The sequence below is a fragment of the Chiloscyllium plagiosum genome, unplaced genomic scaffold (assembly GCF_037043375.1).
Source record: "Chiloscyllium plagiosum isolate Xiang-an unplaced genomic scaffold, Cpla_swu_hap1 HiC_scaffold_13, whole genome shotgun sequence".
Lineage (NCBI taxonomy): Eukaryota > Metazoa > Chordata > Chondrichthyes > Orectolobiformes > Hemiscylliidae > Chiloscyllium > Chiloscyllium plagiosum.
Genome location: NW_028270151.1, coordinates 4,563,794 through 4,584,375, shown reverse-complemented (window position 1 = coordinate 4,584,375; position 20,582 = coordinate 4,563,794). Strand labels below are relative to the sequence as shown.

At 41.1% G+C, this 20,582-nt stretch overlaps 1 protein-coding gene across 1 annotated transcript in view; it reads left to right on the top strand.

Moving 5' to 3' along the window:
• The window catches only part of rasa2 (RAS p21 protein activator 2), a 202,400-nt gene that overhangs the window by 35,377 nt on the left and 146,441 nt on the right, over nucleotides 1–20,582 (top strand). Inside the window, exon 2 of the mRNA XM_043702829.2 lies at nucleotides 11,978–12,095. Coding sequence (XP_043558764.1) covers nucleotides 11,978–12,095 — 118 coding nt within the window. The remainder of the gene's footprint in view (nucleotides 1–11,977; nucleotides 12,096–20,582) is intronic.

Sequence of the window (20,582 nt, the reverse complement as noted above, 5' to 3'; positions counted from 1 at the left end):
CGTTTTGCGTCCGATGACCTCCTTCAAACTCGGATGCTACCAGACCTGCTGATTTTTTCCAACATTCTTTGTATTTGCTGGATATATCCTTGACTCAATGTTGTTTGGCACTCTTATAGAACGAGATGCATTTTTGGGCGGAGCTCATGGAATTCCATTTGGAGTAAAAAGTTATGATTCATTCTTTTATCCTCTCTCAGATCGTGAAAAGTATCTTTTGAATTCTGACTTGTGTGGTGCCTGTAGGTTTTTAATCCATTGGTCCATAAAGCTCTGACCTTTTGAAGCAGAAACATTTGGTACTGCTGCCACAAATATTGGTCAAAATCTGTTTGGATGTATCCAAACTGGAGGGCAGTTAGCTTAGTTGGCTAGATGACTGGTTTATGATGCAGTGTGATGCCAACAGCGTGGCTTCAATTTCTGCACCGGCTGAAGCTATCATGAAGGCTTTTACTTCTCAACTTCTCCCCTTCCCTGAAGCCCGAAACGTCGATTCTCCTGTTCCTTGGATGCTGCCTGACCTGCTATGCTTTTCCAGCAACACATTTTCAACCCGCAGGTTAAACTACCATCCATTGTGTCTCTGTAATGAGAGAGCAGCTCTGGTAAGACTATTGTGACTTTACCTTTTACACAATGATTACCTATTGGGTAAGGTTGGTGCTGTAATGCAATGCATTATAGTACATTTGATAGTTCAATTGATCTGTCTTTTCATGCCCCTTGATTTAATTCATACTTTTTTTTTGCTTCAATGGGCTTTCCTGGTAAATCATTGAGCAAATCTGTTACTCTTAATGTTTTTCAGAAATTCACCTAACTTCAGTATTTGCTGTTCCTAATGTTTAACATTTACATGAACCTTTCTCTTCAATGAGAAACTTTCATACAAATTTCAATTAGCCTGTCTTGAAATATCCAACTGAAATCACTTGTATTCCATATTGTTCGCTCAATCAAGGATAATAAAATAGTTTGTACTTCGGGGTGACTGAAATTCTGTGTAGTATTCTGAATAGTTTGAGATCAATAGATTATTTGTTAAAAAGGAACAGCTACCTTTGTGAATCTTGGATTATCAATCTAATGCTTTATCCTGGTGGGCTTTCCACCCTCCAAATTAGTCTAAACTCTTCCCCTACACCACCAATTAATCTCCCCACCAAAACACTAGTCCCAGTCCTATAGCAAGTGTCCATTTTATACAAGTTCCCCAATAGTGCTAAGTTCCCCAGGATTGTTTCCCTTGTCTTCTTTATAATCTCTTCAGTCTCTTAAAGTGACTTGTCCTAATAACACCTGCTCCATAGTGGTATGAGGAATAATTTGGAGATTCCTACTTTTGAAGTTCTTCTTTTAAGTTCTTTCCAAGCTCACGAAGAAGGACAAGGACAGCAGATGTAAAGGTTGGCACAATGGCTCAGCAGTTAGCACTACAGCCTCACAGCGTCTGGGACCTGGGTTTGGTTCCAGCTTTAGGTGACTATCTGTCGGTGTGGAACATACACCATATAACAGTCCAGCACAGGCCCTTCAGCCCTCGGTGTTGTGCCAACCCTACTCTAAGGTCAAACTAACTTACATACCCTTCATTTTACTATCATCAATGAGCCTATCCAGAGTCGCTTAAATGTCCCTAATGTATCTGTGTCTACTACCATTGCTGGCAATGCACTCTGCGCACCCACCACTCCTCTGTGTGAAGAACCTACCTCTGACATCTTCCCGGAATCTTCCTCCAATCACCTTAAAATAATGCCCCCTTGTGATAGCCATCTCTACCTTGGAAAGAGTGTCTGGCCATCCACTCGATGTATGCCTTTCATCACCTTGGCCACCTCTATAAAGTCACCTCTCATCCTCCTTTGCTCCAATGAGAAAAACCTTAGCTCCCTCAACCTTTCTTCATAATACATGCCCTCCCGTCCAGGCAGCATTCTGGTAAATCTCCTCTGCACCCTCTCTAACGCTTCAACATCTTTCGTTTAATGAGGTGAGTAGAACCGAACACAATGTTCCAAGTGTGGTCTAACCAGGGCTTTATGGAGCTGCAGCATAACCTCTCAGCTCTTAAACTCAATTCTCCTGCTAATGAAAGCCAACACACCATACGCCTTCTTAACAACCCTATCAACTAGGGTGGCAACTTTGAGGGAGCTATGGACATGGACCCCAAGATCCCTCTGTTCCTTCATGCCATGTAGTTTGTGATTCTCCCTGTGTCTGCATGGATTTCCTCCCACATTCCAAAAATGTGCAGCTTAGGTGGATTGGCCATGCTAAATTGAACATATTTTCCAGGATCTCTCAGGCTGAATGGATTAGTTACAGAAAACACAGGGTTATGGGGGATAGGGCTGGGATGCTCTTCAGAAAGTCAGTGCAGATTTGATGGGCCAAATGGCCTCTTTCTCTGATTCTCTGCAAGGTTCCTCTCTAAACTGTCAATCATCCTGAGTTGGAGCTATGTTGCCATTCTTTCACCATTGTTCAGTCAAAATCCAGCAACTCCATTACTGACAACACTCTGGACATACACATAACCAAGACATTCCAGTCATTCTAGAACAAGACAAAGAAGGAACATGAATAGACTATTCGACACTTACAGCCTGCTTCATTGAAACAGTGTGAAAGCAGGCCATTTGGCCCATCAAGTCCACATCGATTCTCTGAAGATCTTCCCACCCAGATCCCCCTCCGTTACCTTATTCTTGTAACCCTGTATTTGTTATGACTTTGCCATTCATTGCAATCATGACTGATTCAACAACTGACTCTTCACATGCCTCTGGGACAGGAACGTGAGTGAAGAAATTCTTCCTCATTTCCATCCTTAATGGCTTGCCTTCTATTCTGAAACTCTGTCCCCAGCTTCAGACTGGGGGAGAATTCTTTTTCCATCTATCCTATCGATTGATGTAAGAACGTTGCATATTTGAATGAAATCTCCACTCATTCTTCTAAACTCCAAAAAATATAAGCTCCAAAACAGAAATTGCTGGTGAAACCCGAGGTCTGGCAATATCTGTGGAAAGAAAGCAGAGTTAAGTTTTCAAGTCTGCTGACTCCTCTTAGGCTCAGTGAGCTTGATCTTTCTTCCATTTGAGTTTAGTGAATCTTTGTTGCATTGCCTGTCTGACCAATATATCCTTGGGTAATGCATCATATAAGGCAAAATGCATTCACCTCGTGCTTATCAGGATTAAATTCCATTTTCCAATGCTATGCCTAATTTAGCAGCTGATCAATATTAGACTGCAGCCTGAGACCACCAGACTTTCAACACCAACAATTTTCGTGTTACCTGCATAATTACTAATTGTATCTTCTAATTCATATTCAAATTACTAATGTACATAACAAACAACAAAGGTTCCAGCCTCCAACCCTGTGATGCAGCACTAGTCACAGGCTTCCAGAAACTCAACTGGACTGACCACAGTGGCTACAAGAGCAGTTAAGAGGCTAGGAATTCTGTGGTGAGTAACTCACCATCTGACTCCCCAAAGCCTACCGTCATCTATGGGGCACAAGTCAGGTGTGTGTTGGAAAAACACTTCAGAAGCTTGACACTATTCAAGGCAAAGCAGCTCGCAAGATTGGCACCACATCCACTGATACCTACTCCTTGTATTGCTGGCACTCTAGCAGCAATGTATACTATCTACAAGATGCAGTGCAGAAATCCTGGGAAGGCGATAGGTAGATGCAGGTGATAGGAGGGGGGATGATGGTGATAGGTCGGAGCAGAAAAGTGGGAAGGAAAGTGGACAGTTCAAGAGGGCGGTGCCGAGTTAGAGGGTTGGATCTGAGTTGACGTGGGGTGAGGGGAGATGACGAAACTGGTGAAATCGATGTTGCTGCCATGTGGTTGGAGGGTCTCCAGGTGGAGATGAGTTTTTCTTCCACGTGTCAGATGGCTAGGATTTGGCGGTGGAGAAGGTCCAGGACTTGCATGTCCTTGGCGGAATGGGAGGGGGAGTTGAAGTGGTCAGCTACAGGGTGGTTGGTTTGTTTGATGCAAATATCCGAGATGTTCTCTGAAATTAATTTTCTGAATTAATAGTCTCGCCATTGCTTCCCCATTGCTTGGCAGCTCACCACCACCACCTTGAAAGCAACTGAGGATGGACAATAAATATTGATCGAGCCAGTGATGCCACATCCCTTGAACAAAATAAAGAAAAAATACTGCTTAATTCTGACTGAAGGATCATAGAATCATACGTTTTGTTGATTCTGTACTACCAAAAAATATATACTACCTACACTAGTCCCACTTTCCTGCACAGTGCCTATAGCCTTGACTGTTATAATACTTAAAGTGCTCATTCAAGTATTTTTAAAGATTGTGAGGTTTCCTGCCTCAACTATTCTCTCTGGTGCTGCGTTACAGACTATCCAGCACCCTCTGGGTGAAAAGGTGTTTCCTCAAATTCCCTCCAGAACCACCTGCTTTTCGCTTCAAAATTATTCCCCCTTGTTACTGACTCTTCAGCTGCTTTCTATCCACCTTATCTATGCCCCTCGTAATTGTATAAACCTCCATCAGGTCGTCCCTCAACCTTTTCTGCCCCAAGGGAAACAATCCAAGCCAATCTTCTCTCTTTTCATAGCTGAAATGCTCCATTCCATGCAACAGCCTGGCGAATATCCTTTGCAGCCCTCCAGTGCAATCGCATCCTTCCTTTGGTGTGGTGCCCTGATCTGAAACTTAAGGACCTCCAGTTTCTTCCATAATTTGTTACTAGCGTCAGTATGGACCACGATTTATTTCTCTTCCCAGATATTTTCTAATCAGTCTGTACAGAGATGCTATTACACACCTTTGGAACAAAAAGAACATCTCCAGGGTAGAAACAATCCTAGTGTCCAACGTGCATGATGTGGAGATGCCAGTGTTGGACTGGGGTAGACAAGATCAGAATTGTCACAATACCAGGTTGTAGTCCAGCAGATTTATTTGAACTCTGAGACTTTAGGACCGCTGCTCCTTCATCAGGTACAGTGAAGAAAGTGGACTATAACCTGGTGTTGTGGGTTTTTTTTAAACAGAATTTATAGGCAGAGAGATTAAAAGATCATACAAGTGGTGTGAGTGGGTTGTTGACAGGCTGAATAACAAGTCACTGCAGGTGATCACAAGTATCAGATGGTGTGAGTAAAGTGTCAACAGCTGAATAGCAAGTGAAGGGATGACCTATAATGTAATTAAATGAGACACAGATAATTATAAAAAATAAAAAATAAGGTGCTGTTGGAAACAAACCAGATGATTGGAATAACATGATAGGTATAAGAGTCGTATGCTGAGCATCTAACCCAAGTAATAAGTAATCCAAAACTCTGTGAACTAATTAAAATAGAGAGATCATAACAATTTAAGGTAATGGTGTCAGAACAGGACATTAAGGCAGATTTTTATAAATACAGAACGGTATGGTGGGGTTACATGATCTTAACTAGATGCTCGTTGTCATCGGTGGCATGTTGAAAGCTGCAAAGAATATGGCGTCGTTTCTCCGCTCTGAGGAAGTCCTGAACAATGAAGGGTGCTTTGTCAGTCATGCTTGTGTCTGCATTCTGAGGCGATCATTGTGTTTTTTTGCTGTAGCACGTCGGAACTGGCGATCAACAAGTTGAGCATCATATTCCATTCTTATGAGGGAGTCTTCTTAGGTATCCATCGCATTCCTCATCTAAGCAGATCCTTTGTATATACACAACTTGTCTATAGGTGATGGCCTCTTTAACATGTTTAAGGTGGACGCTAAAGAAGTGCAGCATCAAGAGGTTCACCGTTGTGGTGAAGGACATTCAGCCTCCGATCTTCAGGTAAGTATCCTGCAAGACAGCCTTCAAGATACACAACAACACAGGATTGCTGAGCTGAAACTGATGGCCAAGTTCCATACCCATGAAGATGACCTCAACCGTGATTTTGGATTCATGTCGGGCTAAGTGTACCCCCACTGTACTGTTGTCTATCTGTAAAATCTTTCTTACTGTCATGTTTTGACACCATCACCTTGATAACTTATGATCTCTGTACCTTAATTAGTTCGTACAATTTTGGATTACCTATTATTTTGGTTAGACCCTCAGCATGCGACGCTTATGTTATTCCATATGTTATTCCAGTCATTTGGTTTGTCTCCAGCACCAACTTATTTTTAATTTTTTATAATTATCTCTGTGCCTCATTTAATCGGATTATAGGTCATCCCTTCACTTGCTGCGTAACTGTTGACACTTTACTCACACCGTCTGGCACTTTTGATAACCAGCAGAGACTTATTATTCGACACTCCACTCACACCATTTGTATGATCTTTTGATCTCCACCTATAAGTTCTGTGCCTTGTGCTATTCTTCACTTTCACCTGGTGAAGAAGACGCACTCTGAAAGCTTATGATTTCAAATAAACCTGGACTGTAATCTGGTATTATGTGACTTCTGACCTTGACCAACATGGCAGGTAGGGATACTAACCACGTTCCTAATGTGGAGCTTCTCTCTCCCTCCCTATTCTCCTGAGCAGAATATTCTGCGATGTTCTTTCCCCTGGCATCAGAAAGGCCAGATACCATGCAAGTTTGATTAAATGCCTTGAAGCACCTAATGAAGGACTCAAATATAAACAGTTGTTAATTTGAAGTATACAGTCAAAACTGACACTTATTCATTCAGCTTGCAGGATATTGTTTGGTTTGGAGAAGTTACTGAAACAGTGTTGATGTCAGCATCCATTGCTGAATGACTTCTATTTTGGTATCAATTTTAAGCACCAGTTTGAACTGCCGCTTTGTGATTGATACTAAGCCATGCAGAGCAGGTTGTCTGCTTGCAGCCAATGTACTGTGGGAGCTTTTTTTCATTCAATCTTGAGATGTGGTCTTGTTGGCCAGTCTAGCATTTAATATCCATTCCTAATAACTCAGGAGAAGGCAATATGCAAATACTCTGTGCTGTTAGGATGGGAGTTTCTATTGAACTAGTCAAGAACTGACAAGTTGATAATTGGAGAGAAATCAACGTTAACATTTAGCATTGAGTGACCCTCTGAACTGATGACCTGAGCTTTTCTTGGTATTGATTTACAGCATCCGTAGTTCTTTTGGTTTTTATTTACTAGCCCTCAGCAGAGCTGTGGAACAGGGATAATTAATGACTGTTCTTGCTGGTCATTTATTTCTGTTTGGAGTACTTGTGTGTTCATGTCTGACATGAGCAGCATTAATTTTAAATGTCGTACCTCTACATTGCTGACATGTCTTAAGACATAAGCTGGTGACAGATCATTTGAAAAATAATCCCTTGCTCAAGAACCTGACAGTTGGCAGTTAGCAATGAAATCAAAATTAAGTAATAGTTGCTATTTTCTGAAGAGAAACAATGTTTATTTAAAGAAAAATTGTTTTCTCTTGGAGTCCTCTTTCATTAAGTTGGACATTAACCTGGTGCAGGAATAATGTACCACTTGGGGATGCTTTGCAGCCGGGAAGTCTGAATAATGTCTCCATTGGAATCTACCGAATTTGATGGCAAGACTTAATTAGCTTTGACTGTTAGATGTCAATGTTTTGGCAACAGGCTATAGTTGACAGAAATGGAGAGGGAAGAAAAGAGGGGAGATGGTGGAAAAAATATGAGAGGATTTGGAGGTGCAGGGGTTTGACTGGGGTGTTCACAACCACCTGATGAAGGGGCAACACACCGAAAGCTAGTGCTTCCAAATAAACCTGGTGTTGTGTGATTTTTTTTTTAACTGAGATTAGAGTAGTGGAGCTTAGAGATTGATCAGCAAGGGAGGTGGATGAGTTCAACTCCCTTCAGTAGTCAAGTTTCCTGAGGCATGGGACATTGATCTGGTCAGGTGTAAATTGAAATCGGTGTTTTGTATGAGAAATGAAGCTTCAGCGTATTCACGCACACCCCACCCCTCCTGTCCCCTCCGGGGCAAGAATGAATTGTTTGTACCCCAACTCACCTCTGTTAAAACTGTAAATTGGCAGATTGGGATTATGAATCAGACTCCTAACGTTTTAACATCGCACAGTATAAAAGGTAACTGTTTTGTAACATTCTTGTACCGTCCTCGCTGTCTTGTTATGTTTTGTGTTACTTGTGTGTCACTCGTAATCAATAATATATTCAGACCAAAAAGAAGGTTCAAGTTGCGATTGATATTTGCTGTTAGTCCTTTATTTCTTTGATTTATTTTCTGATGCATGTTAAGGATGTGTATGCCATCTGGGAATTAGGATTTTTTTTTTCTCATTTAATAATTCCATGTCAGTCATTTGGAAGCACCCAACTCAAATGGTTTGTGGTTGTTTGTCAGCAAAGTCCCATAAGTGTTTTGCATGTAGAACTTGCAGTTTTAAAAATAGCAAAGTAATTTAGGGTGTAGGTTTGCTCGCTGAGCTGTAGGTTTGATATCCAGACGTTTCATTACCTGGCTAGGTAACATCATCAGTGGCGACCTCCAAGTGAAGCGAAGCTGTTGTCTCCTGCTTTCTATTTATATCTTTCTCCTGGATGGGGTTCCTGGGGTTTGTGGTGATGTCATTTCCTGTTCATTTTCTGAGGGGTTGATAGATGGCATCTAGATCTATGCGTTTGTTTATGGCGTTGTGGCTGGAGTGCCAGGCCTCTAGGAATTCTCTGGCATGTCTTTGCTAAGCCTGTCCCAGGATAGATGTGTTGTCCCAGTTGAAATGGTTTTTTTTCATCCGTGTGTAGGGATGAGCTGAGCTACAAACCTTCACAAACCTCGCATAGCAAAGTAATATAAAAAATATTGACTAATACTCTGAAAGATATGAAGCCAGCTATCTTAGAACCAGTGTTTCAAAGGCAGGTATGCTTTTAGAAATCTACTTTTATTTGATCTTTTTATTTCAATATGATTCTTGCTGAGCTGAGTGAATATTATACTAAATGCCATAAATCAGTCAAAGGGAAAACGTGATTTCTTGGCTATGTTTTCTTCATTTTTGTAAAGTTTAAGTGTACTTTTCTCCACTTTTGTGTGAAATGTACATATATCTGTGTTGCTGAGAATTTAACAAATTCTCCCCAATGTGCATATGTCATTGTGTATCCCCACTTCCCTCTCCTGCTGTCTTTCCCCACCTCGCCTCTGTTCCCGCCTCCAATTTGCTATATACAAGAATGATTGATTGAATATAAACAGCTGACATCTATCATTGCTGTTTCAAATAGTGTCCAGTGCAATAATCAAAATACAGAGTCAGATGTTACAACACCAGGTTCCAGTCCAACAGCTTATTTGAAATCAGAAGTTTTTGGAGCGCCGCTCCTTAATTCTGTGCCAGGGCCCTTTCCTCCACTTCACCTGAAGATGGAGCATTGCTCCGAAAGCTTGTGATTTCAAATAAACCTGTTGGACTATAACCTGGTGTTGTGTGACTTATTAGTTCATCCAGCCCAGTCCAACACTGGCTGTGTTTAAATCAACCTACCTGTGTGCAGATTTGTTCATTTTTAAGAAAAGTGCTGATTCTCAGGATCATTGACAAAATCGTTGACAGAGGATGGCCCTCAGTTGACTTTGTCCTAGCTGCTCAAAACTTTTTAATAAGTTTTTAAAAACACAAAATTTTAAGATAAGTATTCACTTCTGTGTTAAAGCTGTTATAAATTCTGTTTCCAGCATTGTTGCATGTACACTTGCCTTGGCACTCTACATTAAGAAAACACCTAAAAGCTCCCCACAAACAATGAGAAGATTTTCCCAGATCTCTTGTAAAGTCCCTTAACTTCCAGCATTCTTTGAACTCATCTAACAAAGACTTCAATTTCCCAGACTAGTTCTGTTTATAATAATTGCTTTTGGCAATACCATTATTGTTTGTGTTTTTTTAGCAAAGAACAGTGATCTGCTTTAAAGCTCCTGTGGTATTTGGATAAGTTTTATTTCCCCCAGTTCTATAGGCCTTTGAAGTAAAGTAAGATTTTTCTTTTTTTTTCTTTAATGTTTGACACCTTTTGAACCAGAGGCTGTAAGACCTCCCTCATCGAGTGTTTGCAGAAATGCGAAGTCATTTTGAATTGAGTCATGAAGAGGTTTCCTTTTCCACTGTGTTGTAATGTAACTTTTGCATTGTGGTAAACGTTGCTTAATTTTTGAGTTGCTGTATGCATTAAATTTTGAGGTTATGCATTATTGTATGACCTTTTAGATTTTTTTTGTGCGGGAGAAGTTGAGTTACTTACGAATTCCCTGAAAATGGGCAAGTATAAAGTGAAACAACTCTTGTTATACTAATGTTAATGCCACCAGTTGCTGTTGTGGGGTTTGAACCAGTGTCCCCAGAGCATTAGGATAGTCAGATTAGTATAGGAAGCATGAGGAAAAATCCATGAAGTGCATTCAGGGCAGTTTCCTAGAAAATGGTGTCACGGATCCAGTTGGGGGTCAGGCTAAAATGGAGCTGTTGATGTGCACTGAAGCAAGTTTAATAAAATATATCATAGTAAAAGATCCCCTGGAAAACCGTGACCACAACGTGACCTCATGAAAGGGAAATCATGCCTGATAAATTCATTGCAATTTTTTGAGGAGGTAATACGCAGGATACATTAGAGGGGAAGTGGTGGATGTAACATATTTGGATTTTCCCAAGGTATCTAAATTAAGCTGCTTAATTAAATAAGAGCCTATGGTGTTGGAGATAGTATGTTAATATGGCTTGAGGATTGGCTAAACTAATGGAAGACAGTTGGGCTAAGGTTGACGTTTTCAGGGTGATAACCTGTAAATAGTGGTGTGCCGCAAGACTCAGTGCTGGGATCATAATATATATGAATGAAGCGTTTGTCCCATTGTGTTATCCTAGTCATGGATCGGTTTTCTTCAAGATCAGGAGCCTTTAAATGGACTCTGATGAACTTTGCTTTATATTTACTAAACTTTGAAACTTATGATTTTACCATGACCTTCTGTCATTATAGGCACCATAGTGGGGGTGATTTAATACACTTCTTATTATTTTTATTGTAAAAATACATATGGCAATAAATTCTAAATTTTGAATGACCTGATTGAGGAAAGTGAATATGCGATAATTAAGTTGTGAATAACACAAAAATAGTTGGGAAGGCAAATGGTGATAACACAGTCTGCAGAGGGATATGTGAGGGTTAAATGAGTGGTGAAAAACTTGATAGAATATAGTGTGGGGAAATGTGAGGTTGTGCACTTTGGCAGGAAGAGTAGAGGAGCTGAATACAGAGCAGAAGGATTTGGGAATCCTCATCTATGAATCACCATAAATTCACAGCCAAGTTCAGTTGGTAATAGGAAAGACAAATGTACTGTTAGCCTTTATTCAAAGGGAATGACTATAAAAGTAGGGAGATTTTGCTAAAACTGTGCAAGGCACTAGACACACTATAAACTGGTTTACTGCAATTGGTTTTGGTCCCCTTCTAGAGAAAGATACATTGGCATTGGAGGCAGTCCAGAAACACTTCACGAGGCATTATGATGTATGAAGGTTCTGTCTTAAGAGAAGTTGAGTAGGTTGGGCTAGGTACTTGTTGGAATTTAGATTAAAAGGTGACCTTAATGAAACTTGGGATTCTTGATGAGGTAGATGCAGAAAAGTTGATCACTTTCTTGTGCTGGATTCTCAGAATAAGGGTCACATGTCTGAGGCAGAAATGAGGAGAAATTTCTTCTGAGGGTACAGAATCTGAAATTCTGCACTGCAGTGGGTTGTGGATGCTGAGACAGACACATTTTTAATCAATGAGGAAATAGAATGTTATTGGGAAAAGGCAAGAAAGTGGAGTTGAGCATTATCAGATCAGCCACGATCTCATCGAATGGCAGAGCAACTCGATGGGCTGAATGACTTATTTCCATTACTACATCTTATTTCCTTGGTCTGGTTTATTGTTTCTGTCAACGATTTTAAACATTATTCTTTTATCTAATAGGTGAAGCCAAGAATCTACCTCCATACTATGGTCCAAACAAAATGCGGGATTGTTTCTGTACTATAAAACTGGACCAAGAAGAAGTTTATCGGACAAAGGTCGTTGATAAATCTTTAAGGTAATCAGTGAAGTGTGGTTCTAGATCTCATGTTATTGTGATGTGACTGCTCAATCTTGCAGTTTAAGGGAAGTGGGACACCAATATTGGAGAACAGAAAACTGATCTAGACAAGCAAATGTAATGGTTATGTCAGAATTATATGAAATTTACAAAGGAAAAGATGGTATGTGTATTCATGTTTTGCTGGATTATTGACATCAAGGTACACTTGTTCACTTTACAGTGCACTACAGTGAGTGGGTAAACTGTTGTGATCAGTTGGCTCCTGCATTCAAATCAACTAATGCAAAGACTGCCCCTTAAAACGTCAGGCTGCTAACAGCCTGCAGTACCAGTGTTTACTATATGTTGATTTGAAAGAGTTCCTGAACATCATAATTTATTTCAAACATCATGTGTGCCTTGGTGCCATTTTCCCATTTCTAACATGCATGAGCAGGCATCATGAGGTCATTGCTTGTTTCACTGCTTTAAATGGAGCCAGTAGTGCAGAGTCAAGGGGATACTTGGGGGTTTGTGCTCTCACTTTTCTTCTCCCTTCTTCCTTTTGTTATGAAGATTGCACTGTGAACCATACTATTAAGAAAACTGTCCAGACTATTTTGTAAGTCGGGCCAATTTGGAAAATGGCTAGCAATGGTGATCAGGATTATTGTAGCATTGATCCATTTGCCCTGAGGGTTGAAATTTTCAAAATAAACTGAGGGGATAAGAGGTGCCTTTTGTTTTGAATATTGTTCATCTTTTTTAACTTCAAGATAGTACTTTTATAGAATATGGGTTTTGTTGGTTTGGGCAGAATTTACTGCCAATCTCTAATTGCTCTTCAGACGCGGATGGTGAGCTGCCACTTTGAACTGCTGCAGTCCACATGGTGCAGTTAGGATGGGAGTTGCAGGATTTGTGACCCAGTGAAAGTGGTGATAGACTGAGTAAAATGGGTCTGTGCTGACAGTCTCATTGACGCACACAAGATTCTTAAAGGGCTTGACAGTGTAAACAGACAGATTAGACTCCTCAGCTAGGGGAAAAAGAGCAAGGAGCATAGTCTTAGTATGAGGAACTGATCATTTATAACTGAGCGGTGAAGGGATTGTTTCACTCGATGAGTTTGAATTGTTAGAAAGTTATGTATTTAAGACTAAGATTGACTTTTGTTCTGTCAAGGGATATAAAGGGAAAGTGGAGTTGAAGCCAAGGCTCAACCACAATCAGATTGAATGGTGAACTGGATTCAACAGCTGTCTGGCGTACCCGTACTTCAATTTCCTATGTTTCCTGTTATCAAAGCTTTTTTTTCCACAGTCGGTTGCGCAGTAAATCTTGGCAGGTCAGAACAAGCAGACTTCTATCTTTGTTTTGCGGATAAGGTACGGTTGAGATGGAAATATACCAAACTTACCTAATGAAATATATTGTGCTGAACTTCTGGATGAGGCAGTACTTCATCGATAACAAGAAATCTCAACGCTCGTTGTATTTCTTGGAAGCAAGTATTAACTTTGTGTTAAATGACATCTTAGAACTGACAAAGCAGGCATTTGTGTAATCGTGCCCTGACCTTGATTGTGACAGCATTATTGCAGAAGTAGATAGTGAGGCAATGCGTAAAGTAGTGTTTTAATTATTGGCTATTGCACGAACACTGATTCCTTACACATTGTACTACACGCATTGAATGCAGTTTTGTGTTCCTCACTGCACCACTTATAACTAATTTTTTACTCTCTTTTTACCTATCTTTAAAATAAAACTTAAATGAAATATCCTTTTATACATCACCGATTTTAGATCAGTTAACTGACTACAGGGGAGCAATTGAAATTGGAATTTTCTTAGCTTATGGTAGTTAGTTTGGTCATGACTTTAACCAGTTGAGCCACTGGCTGATCTCACCCTGTGAACAGAGGCTGATAGCTAAATTTGGTACCCAACCGGGACCTTGGGTTCATGTCACACTACAGGTGACCCTGCTACACTACACACACTCTCACGCATGCATACACTCATGCAGTCCCTCTCTCATATACACATACTCACACCCCCAACACTGTCATCCACACACACACCCTCTCACAGGCTTATACTCCATCACACTCTCACACAAGCATGCACACACGCAAATACTCTGTCTCTCACATGCACACTCTTTCATGTATGCACACACACACAAGACTATAGGGTGAATTTGCATTTGCAGATCAATTCTATTTAGCTCATAAAGCATGCAATCTGCACTCAGTCAATCCATGTAATATTTTATGAGTTCCACTTTGGGAATAGAACCAATCTGACTCAAGGTCAAGAGTGTGGTGCTGGAAAAGCACAGTAAGTCAGGCAGCGTCCAAGGAGCAGGAGAATCGACATTTTGAGCATGAGCCCCTCCTCAGGAATGAGGAATCTTCCCTTTCTCCCAGTCTGACTTAACAATGGGATACAGACAGACTCTAACCTCACACCTTTAATGCATTGTCTGAACTGAGATGTCACCTTTTCTCATAATAAAACTTATGGTTTTAAGAATGTGACTTAAAAGAAGTTCTGAGATTTGCATATTAATGAACTGAAACCTGTATCCTATTCTAAAAGATGAAAGATGTAACAGCAATATTGGTTTGTTCAATATATCATTTGAGTTGCATGACACTAATCTTTTTCCATAAATTCTGTGTCTTATGGTCCTGCTCCACAGCTATCTGATGAAAAAGCAGTGCTTCCAAATAAACCTGTTGGACTATAACCTGGTATTGTGTGATTTTTAACTTTATTCACCCCAGTCCAACAACAGCTCCTCCACATCCATGTGAACAAATACGCAGTGGTAATAGCACTGTGTTGATACTTGAAGTGCAAGTGGTATATTTAGCAAACAGAACTGCTTGCAATAATCCACATGGGTGGCATGATCATTTTGCAATCTGTATTATCTATCTAGAAAATTGGGAGAACTGCTTGAAAACTATTCCCGAAACAAGTTGAGAATGTGCATTTGGCTTGAAGTTCGCTCCAACAAATTCTATTGTACATGTATATAGTATCTACAGTTATATCATATCATAGCCAGTTAACTACAGTGGATTAAAATGTATAAATAAGTGGAAGTGTATGTTTTATGTTAACCTTTTCCAGTGTGTTTGATTCTAGTTGTGACTGCTTCGTCTATTTATTTGAGGTATTCAGTGATCTAGGAACGAGTGAATTACACTGTTGAACTCCTGACGTGGAGTTCATGGTTCAAATTTCAGTTTTTGTCAGCGAGGTTGTTGGTTGGTTGCTCTCTCCCTTTCAACCAGAGGATTAGATTAGATTAGGTTCCCTACAGTGTGGAAACAGGCCCTTTGGCCCAACAAGTCCACACCGACCCTCTGAAGAGCAACCCACCCAGACCCATTCCCCTACATTTACCCCTGTACCTAACACTACAGGCAATTTAGCATTGCCAATTCACCTAAGCTGCAAATTTTTGGACTGTGGGAGGAAACCAGAGCACCCGGCGAAAACGGGGAGAATGTGCAAACTCCACACAGACAGTTGCCTGAGGCAGGAATTGAACCTGGATCTCTGGCGCTGTGAGGCAGCAGTGCTAACCACTGTGCTGCCCATGGTGGATTTATTTCCCACTGTAGTCTGTGAGGACCAAGATCAGAAGTTAACACTCTAGTGCATTATTGAGGAAATACTTCTAGTAATCTAGAAATCCAAGCTAATATTCTGGGAACCGGAGTTGAAATCCCACCATGGCAGATGGTGAAGGTTAAATTCACTAAAGATCTGAAATGAAAAGCTAGCCTAGTGGTAGCTGTGTAGTTGTTGGTGATTGTTGTAGAAATCAATCTAGTTCACTAATGTCATTTAGGGAGAAAAATCTGCCATCCTTAACTAGTCTGGCCTATGTGTCACTCCAGACCTACAGAAATGTGGTTGACTTTTAACTGTGTTTTGTGCAATAAATGCTGACCGAGCCAGCAATGCGGACATTCCATGACAAGATTTTTAAAACCTTCCAAAAAATGCTCCTTTTTAGATAAGACTCCATTTATTCTCTCAAAGCAGACATCAAAGATTCAACAACACAATTATGAAGAAGAGCTAAGGAGTTAACTCCAGTCACATTGAAATTTATTTATACCTCAATCAATATCACAAAAACAGATTATTTGGCGATGGTCATAGTGCTATTGTGGGAGATCGCTGAACTCAAATTGACTGCCATGTTTCCAATATTATAACGATACTTTAATACTTCAAAAGTATTTCTTTAGCTGTGAACCCCTTGGGAATATCCAATGGCTCTGAATGTTGTTACAAGGGTGCAAGCTTTTTCTTTGCCCCCTTGATCAACAATCACATTCTGGCTTTCCATCTTGTTCAATCATTTATGGAGGGAGGGAAAGCTGATCAGGGGTGTTGGGAAGAAGAATGTCCTGTGTGTTAGTAGGGGGAGGGAGTTGAATGTTGGGTGTGTGTGCTGTAGTCACTGCAGTTACCCCAAGATCCAAACTTGGGGAACCTCTCTTTTTTCATCCAACATGCTGCCATTGGTGTCGTCATGTGAAAACCTATCCAACTTCATATGCCTGCTGATGGCACCAGCGTTACCTCACCACCATCTCAATTTCTCCATTGCTTCTAGTTTGTCATCCTATACTGGAATGTCTGATGACATCCCAGTATAGGATGTACCGTAATATAGTCAAGAATGTGATGCTGGAAAAGGACGGCAGGTCTGGCAGCATCTGAGGAACAGGAAAATTGCTTTTGCCTGAAACGTCGATTCTCCTGATCCTCGGAAGCTGCCTGACTTGTTGTGCTTATCTAGCACCACACTCTTGACTCTAATGTCCAAAATTTGCAGCACTCACTTTCGCCCTGTGCAGTAATATACTCTGTTGGGCAGAGCAAAGCCACTGGCTTCAGTTCCTGCCATAAACTGTTTCTTAGCTGTCAGTTCCATCCACTGCCTGAGTGAAAACTTGAGACTTTTGAATTGAATTGAATGATTTATAGTCACATGTATTTCAACAAAATACAGCAAAGTGTTGTTGCCATGCTCTAGTGCCATTTTGAATTATTGAATATATTAAAAGATATTGCTATAGTAGAGTTTATCTTGCCCTCCCCTCCTTGTTCCTCCGCTGCTCCTCTTTACATCAGCCATGGTCTCTGTAATGGGCTCCAGGTATCTGTTACCGGCCTCTGTTGCCGTCACTCCCACAGCTGCATCTGAGCTGGAGCTGTGGTCCAATTCTCATTTGTGGAGCCCAACTGATGCTCATCCAAACAATGTCACCAGACCTCAGTTGCAGTGGTCTTCTGACAACTCTGCCACTTGTTCAGGCACTCAGGCCTACCTGCAGACCTGGAGCCTCAGCTCAGCCTGCAGGATTCAGCTGGGGACCTTCTCCTTGCTCACCAGGAGACCTGAGACTGGGGTGGACCCATGTTCACCACAGCATGGTGTTGCTGCTGCTGATATCACTACCACCTCCTTTACTATTCACTCAGCCTTGGCTGCCACTGCTCTCTGGGCCCGTGTTGCCATCTTTTTTGTTGTTTGAACTTGGGATGAGTGTTCAAATCCATATCCCCAGCAAGACCAATTATTTCAATCTCTGGCTGTAATATGACCACCTACTGCATTGTCCCATCCGTTGTTCAAGCCCTCTTTTGTGACTTGGTGTCTCAATTCTTTAATAGTCCCTTGGCTGAACTTCCGTCCTCTTTAATTTTGGATCACTAAAGCCCTTCTACCAATATTCTAATTCACACCCACCTCCTGCCCTGTGCTAACTAACTGATATTAATTTCAGGTCTGGTGCTGCCTTGAATTATTGTCCTTGTATTCAAATTCCTCCTCTCCCTATCTCTGGCATATCCTCTACTCCTGCATAACTAACGGTGCTTGGAATGATGTGGTGGTGCCAGTGTTGGACTGAGGTGGACAAAGTTAAAAATCACACAACACCAGATTATTGTCCAACAGGTTTATTTTGAAGCACTAGCTTTTGGAGCACTGCTCCTTCATCAGGTGGTTGTGGAGTGTAAGATCTAAGACACAGAATTTATAGCAAAAGATTACAGTGTCATGCAACTGAAATGATATATTGAACAAACCTGGATTGTTAAGTCTTTCATCTTTTAGAATGGGTTGAAGTTTTGTTTTGTTAGTATGTAAATCCCAGAACTACTTTTAAGTCACATTCTTGAGATGACATCTCAGCTCAGACAGTGCATTAAAGGTGTGAGGTCAGACTCTGTCTGTATCCCAATCTTGAGTCAGCCTGGTTCTACTTCAAAAGTGGAATTTACAAAATATTACACGTATTGACTGCCTGCAGATTGTGCATTTTTTGAGCAAAATAGGATGTATCTGCAAATGCAGATTCATCCCATAGGTTTGTGTGTGTGTGTGCACAAGAGAGAGGGTGCATGTGCGTGTGTGAGTTTGCATGTGTGAAAGGTTGGTAAAATGTGGGTGTAGAGTGAGAGGATGTTTGTGTATGAGAGAGAGTCTGCGTGAGTGTGCATGTGTGGGAGAGTGTGTAGTATAGTGGGGTCACCTGTAGTGTGACATGACCCCAAGGTCCAGTTTGAGGCCATTATCTTGGACACCGAATGTGGCTATCAACCTCTGCTCAGCCACTTTGCATTGTTGCCTTGGAGGACGGGCACCCAAATATCCGAGGCCGAATGTCCCTGACTGCTGAAATGCTCCCTGAATGGGACCTTAAAGGCTTGAAGTGGAGGCGGAGGGAAGGTCTTGGTGAGATGTTCATCCTCATCAATAGTGTGTTGGAGGCCATGAAGAACATGGTGTGGTTTTCTTTTGGCTCCTGGGAAGTACGGGACAATGAAGAGTACCCTAACAGTTGCAACCAGTGTCTGTCTCCTGAGGAGCTCATTACAGTTTCTCGCTGTGGCATGTCAGAACTGGCAATTGATGAATTGAGCATTGTACCCTGTTCTTATGAGGGCATCCTTGAGCACCTTCAGGTATGCGTCATGTTCCTTCTCATCTGAACAGATCCTGTGTGTGCATAGGGCTTGTCCGTGGGGGATGGCTATTTTAATATGTTTAGGATCAAAGTTACCACATGAAGGACACAGCATAAATATAAGTTGCTGTGGTAATAGTGCTCACCACTAGCTTTTCATTGTGGCAATCCCATAGTATTACTTGATTCCTGCTGTTATGAGAATGTCTTCTCCTTTTCTAAGACTTCAAAAGATGTTTATTTTGGATATTGGGATGGAATCGTTCTTGGGAGGTTTTTTACAAGAACTTTGTACCTGCTTATTGAAGTTTTAAACCATTTTCACTGAAAGCATTGAGCCAACAAGTTTGTGCATGGAAGTCAGAGTTGGTGATGTAAACACTGGAGTTGAATTGTGCATATTGATTCCTCATTTGAGCATTCCTGTTGCTGACTACACTGCATCTATTTCTCATCCCCATTTTGTACATAATGTGAGCAAAAACCGAGAAAGATTTGAGAATGCAGCAATACATGAGGCAGAGGAGAAAACAATGGAAAAGATTTAAACTGCTGTTTTTTAAAAGAGCTTAATAATTGTGAAAAGTAGCAAGGTATGTTTTCATCAATCAGTATTTGAGCTACTTTGAAGAATTTTACATTGAAGATTTTGCAGGAGGTGAACACAAAATTTCTTTGGAGTCTTCCTTGTCTTTATGCCCCTCCCTCCAACAGTTTTCCAAGGGATGAGCAAGGCCTTCAGTGATCCATCAACTCTTTGCCTCAGTTGAAATCCTAAGAACTCGTTGGCCACTTAAGGGCCACATCTGGCCTCGCCTTAACTTTGAGGGGAGATGTGGAAAGAAAGTCTGGTGGAAACCTGGAAGGGTGGGTGGTTTTCTCAGTAAAGGTGCTCTTCCTGCCCTGCCCACCCACATTCTAGTCATTCCCTTAAGCTGCAGGAAAATAATCAGTCTAATATCTTACGTCGACCCCAATCCACTCAGATCTTTCCTCCTTTCTTTGAAACACTCCAGCAAGTATATGTCCTTCGATACCAGGACTTAGAATCAGGGGACTGCTTGGAGTTGCATTAGATGGGATTACAGGTTTACCAAACAGATTGACTGCTGCTGTCTGCGTTATGACTTCTGCCACTCTGACATGAAACAATTTTTGCTATGGAATCTGTATAAAATACAGAAGTTTAAACCCATGCTTTAGTAGCTTGTAAATGAACAATACATTATTAAAGTAAGTCTTGCATCAGCCAGTTTGTTTAACTTGCTATAATTAGCTCTAACCTCCTGGGTTCCTAGTCCTAATCCGTACCAGTGATCCCTGTTGGAAGCCAACACACAAATTGTTGTTCTCCGAATGTTAGAGGACAGAATGGTTGGACCTGGCTGTACGTAGAATGCTGCAGTCAAATAACTTGCTGATGCTCATCAAAACTGGCAATTGAGACCGCTTGTTGTTGACATATCTCAGCATGGCGTTACTACTTTCA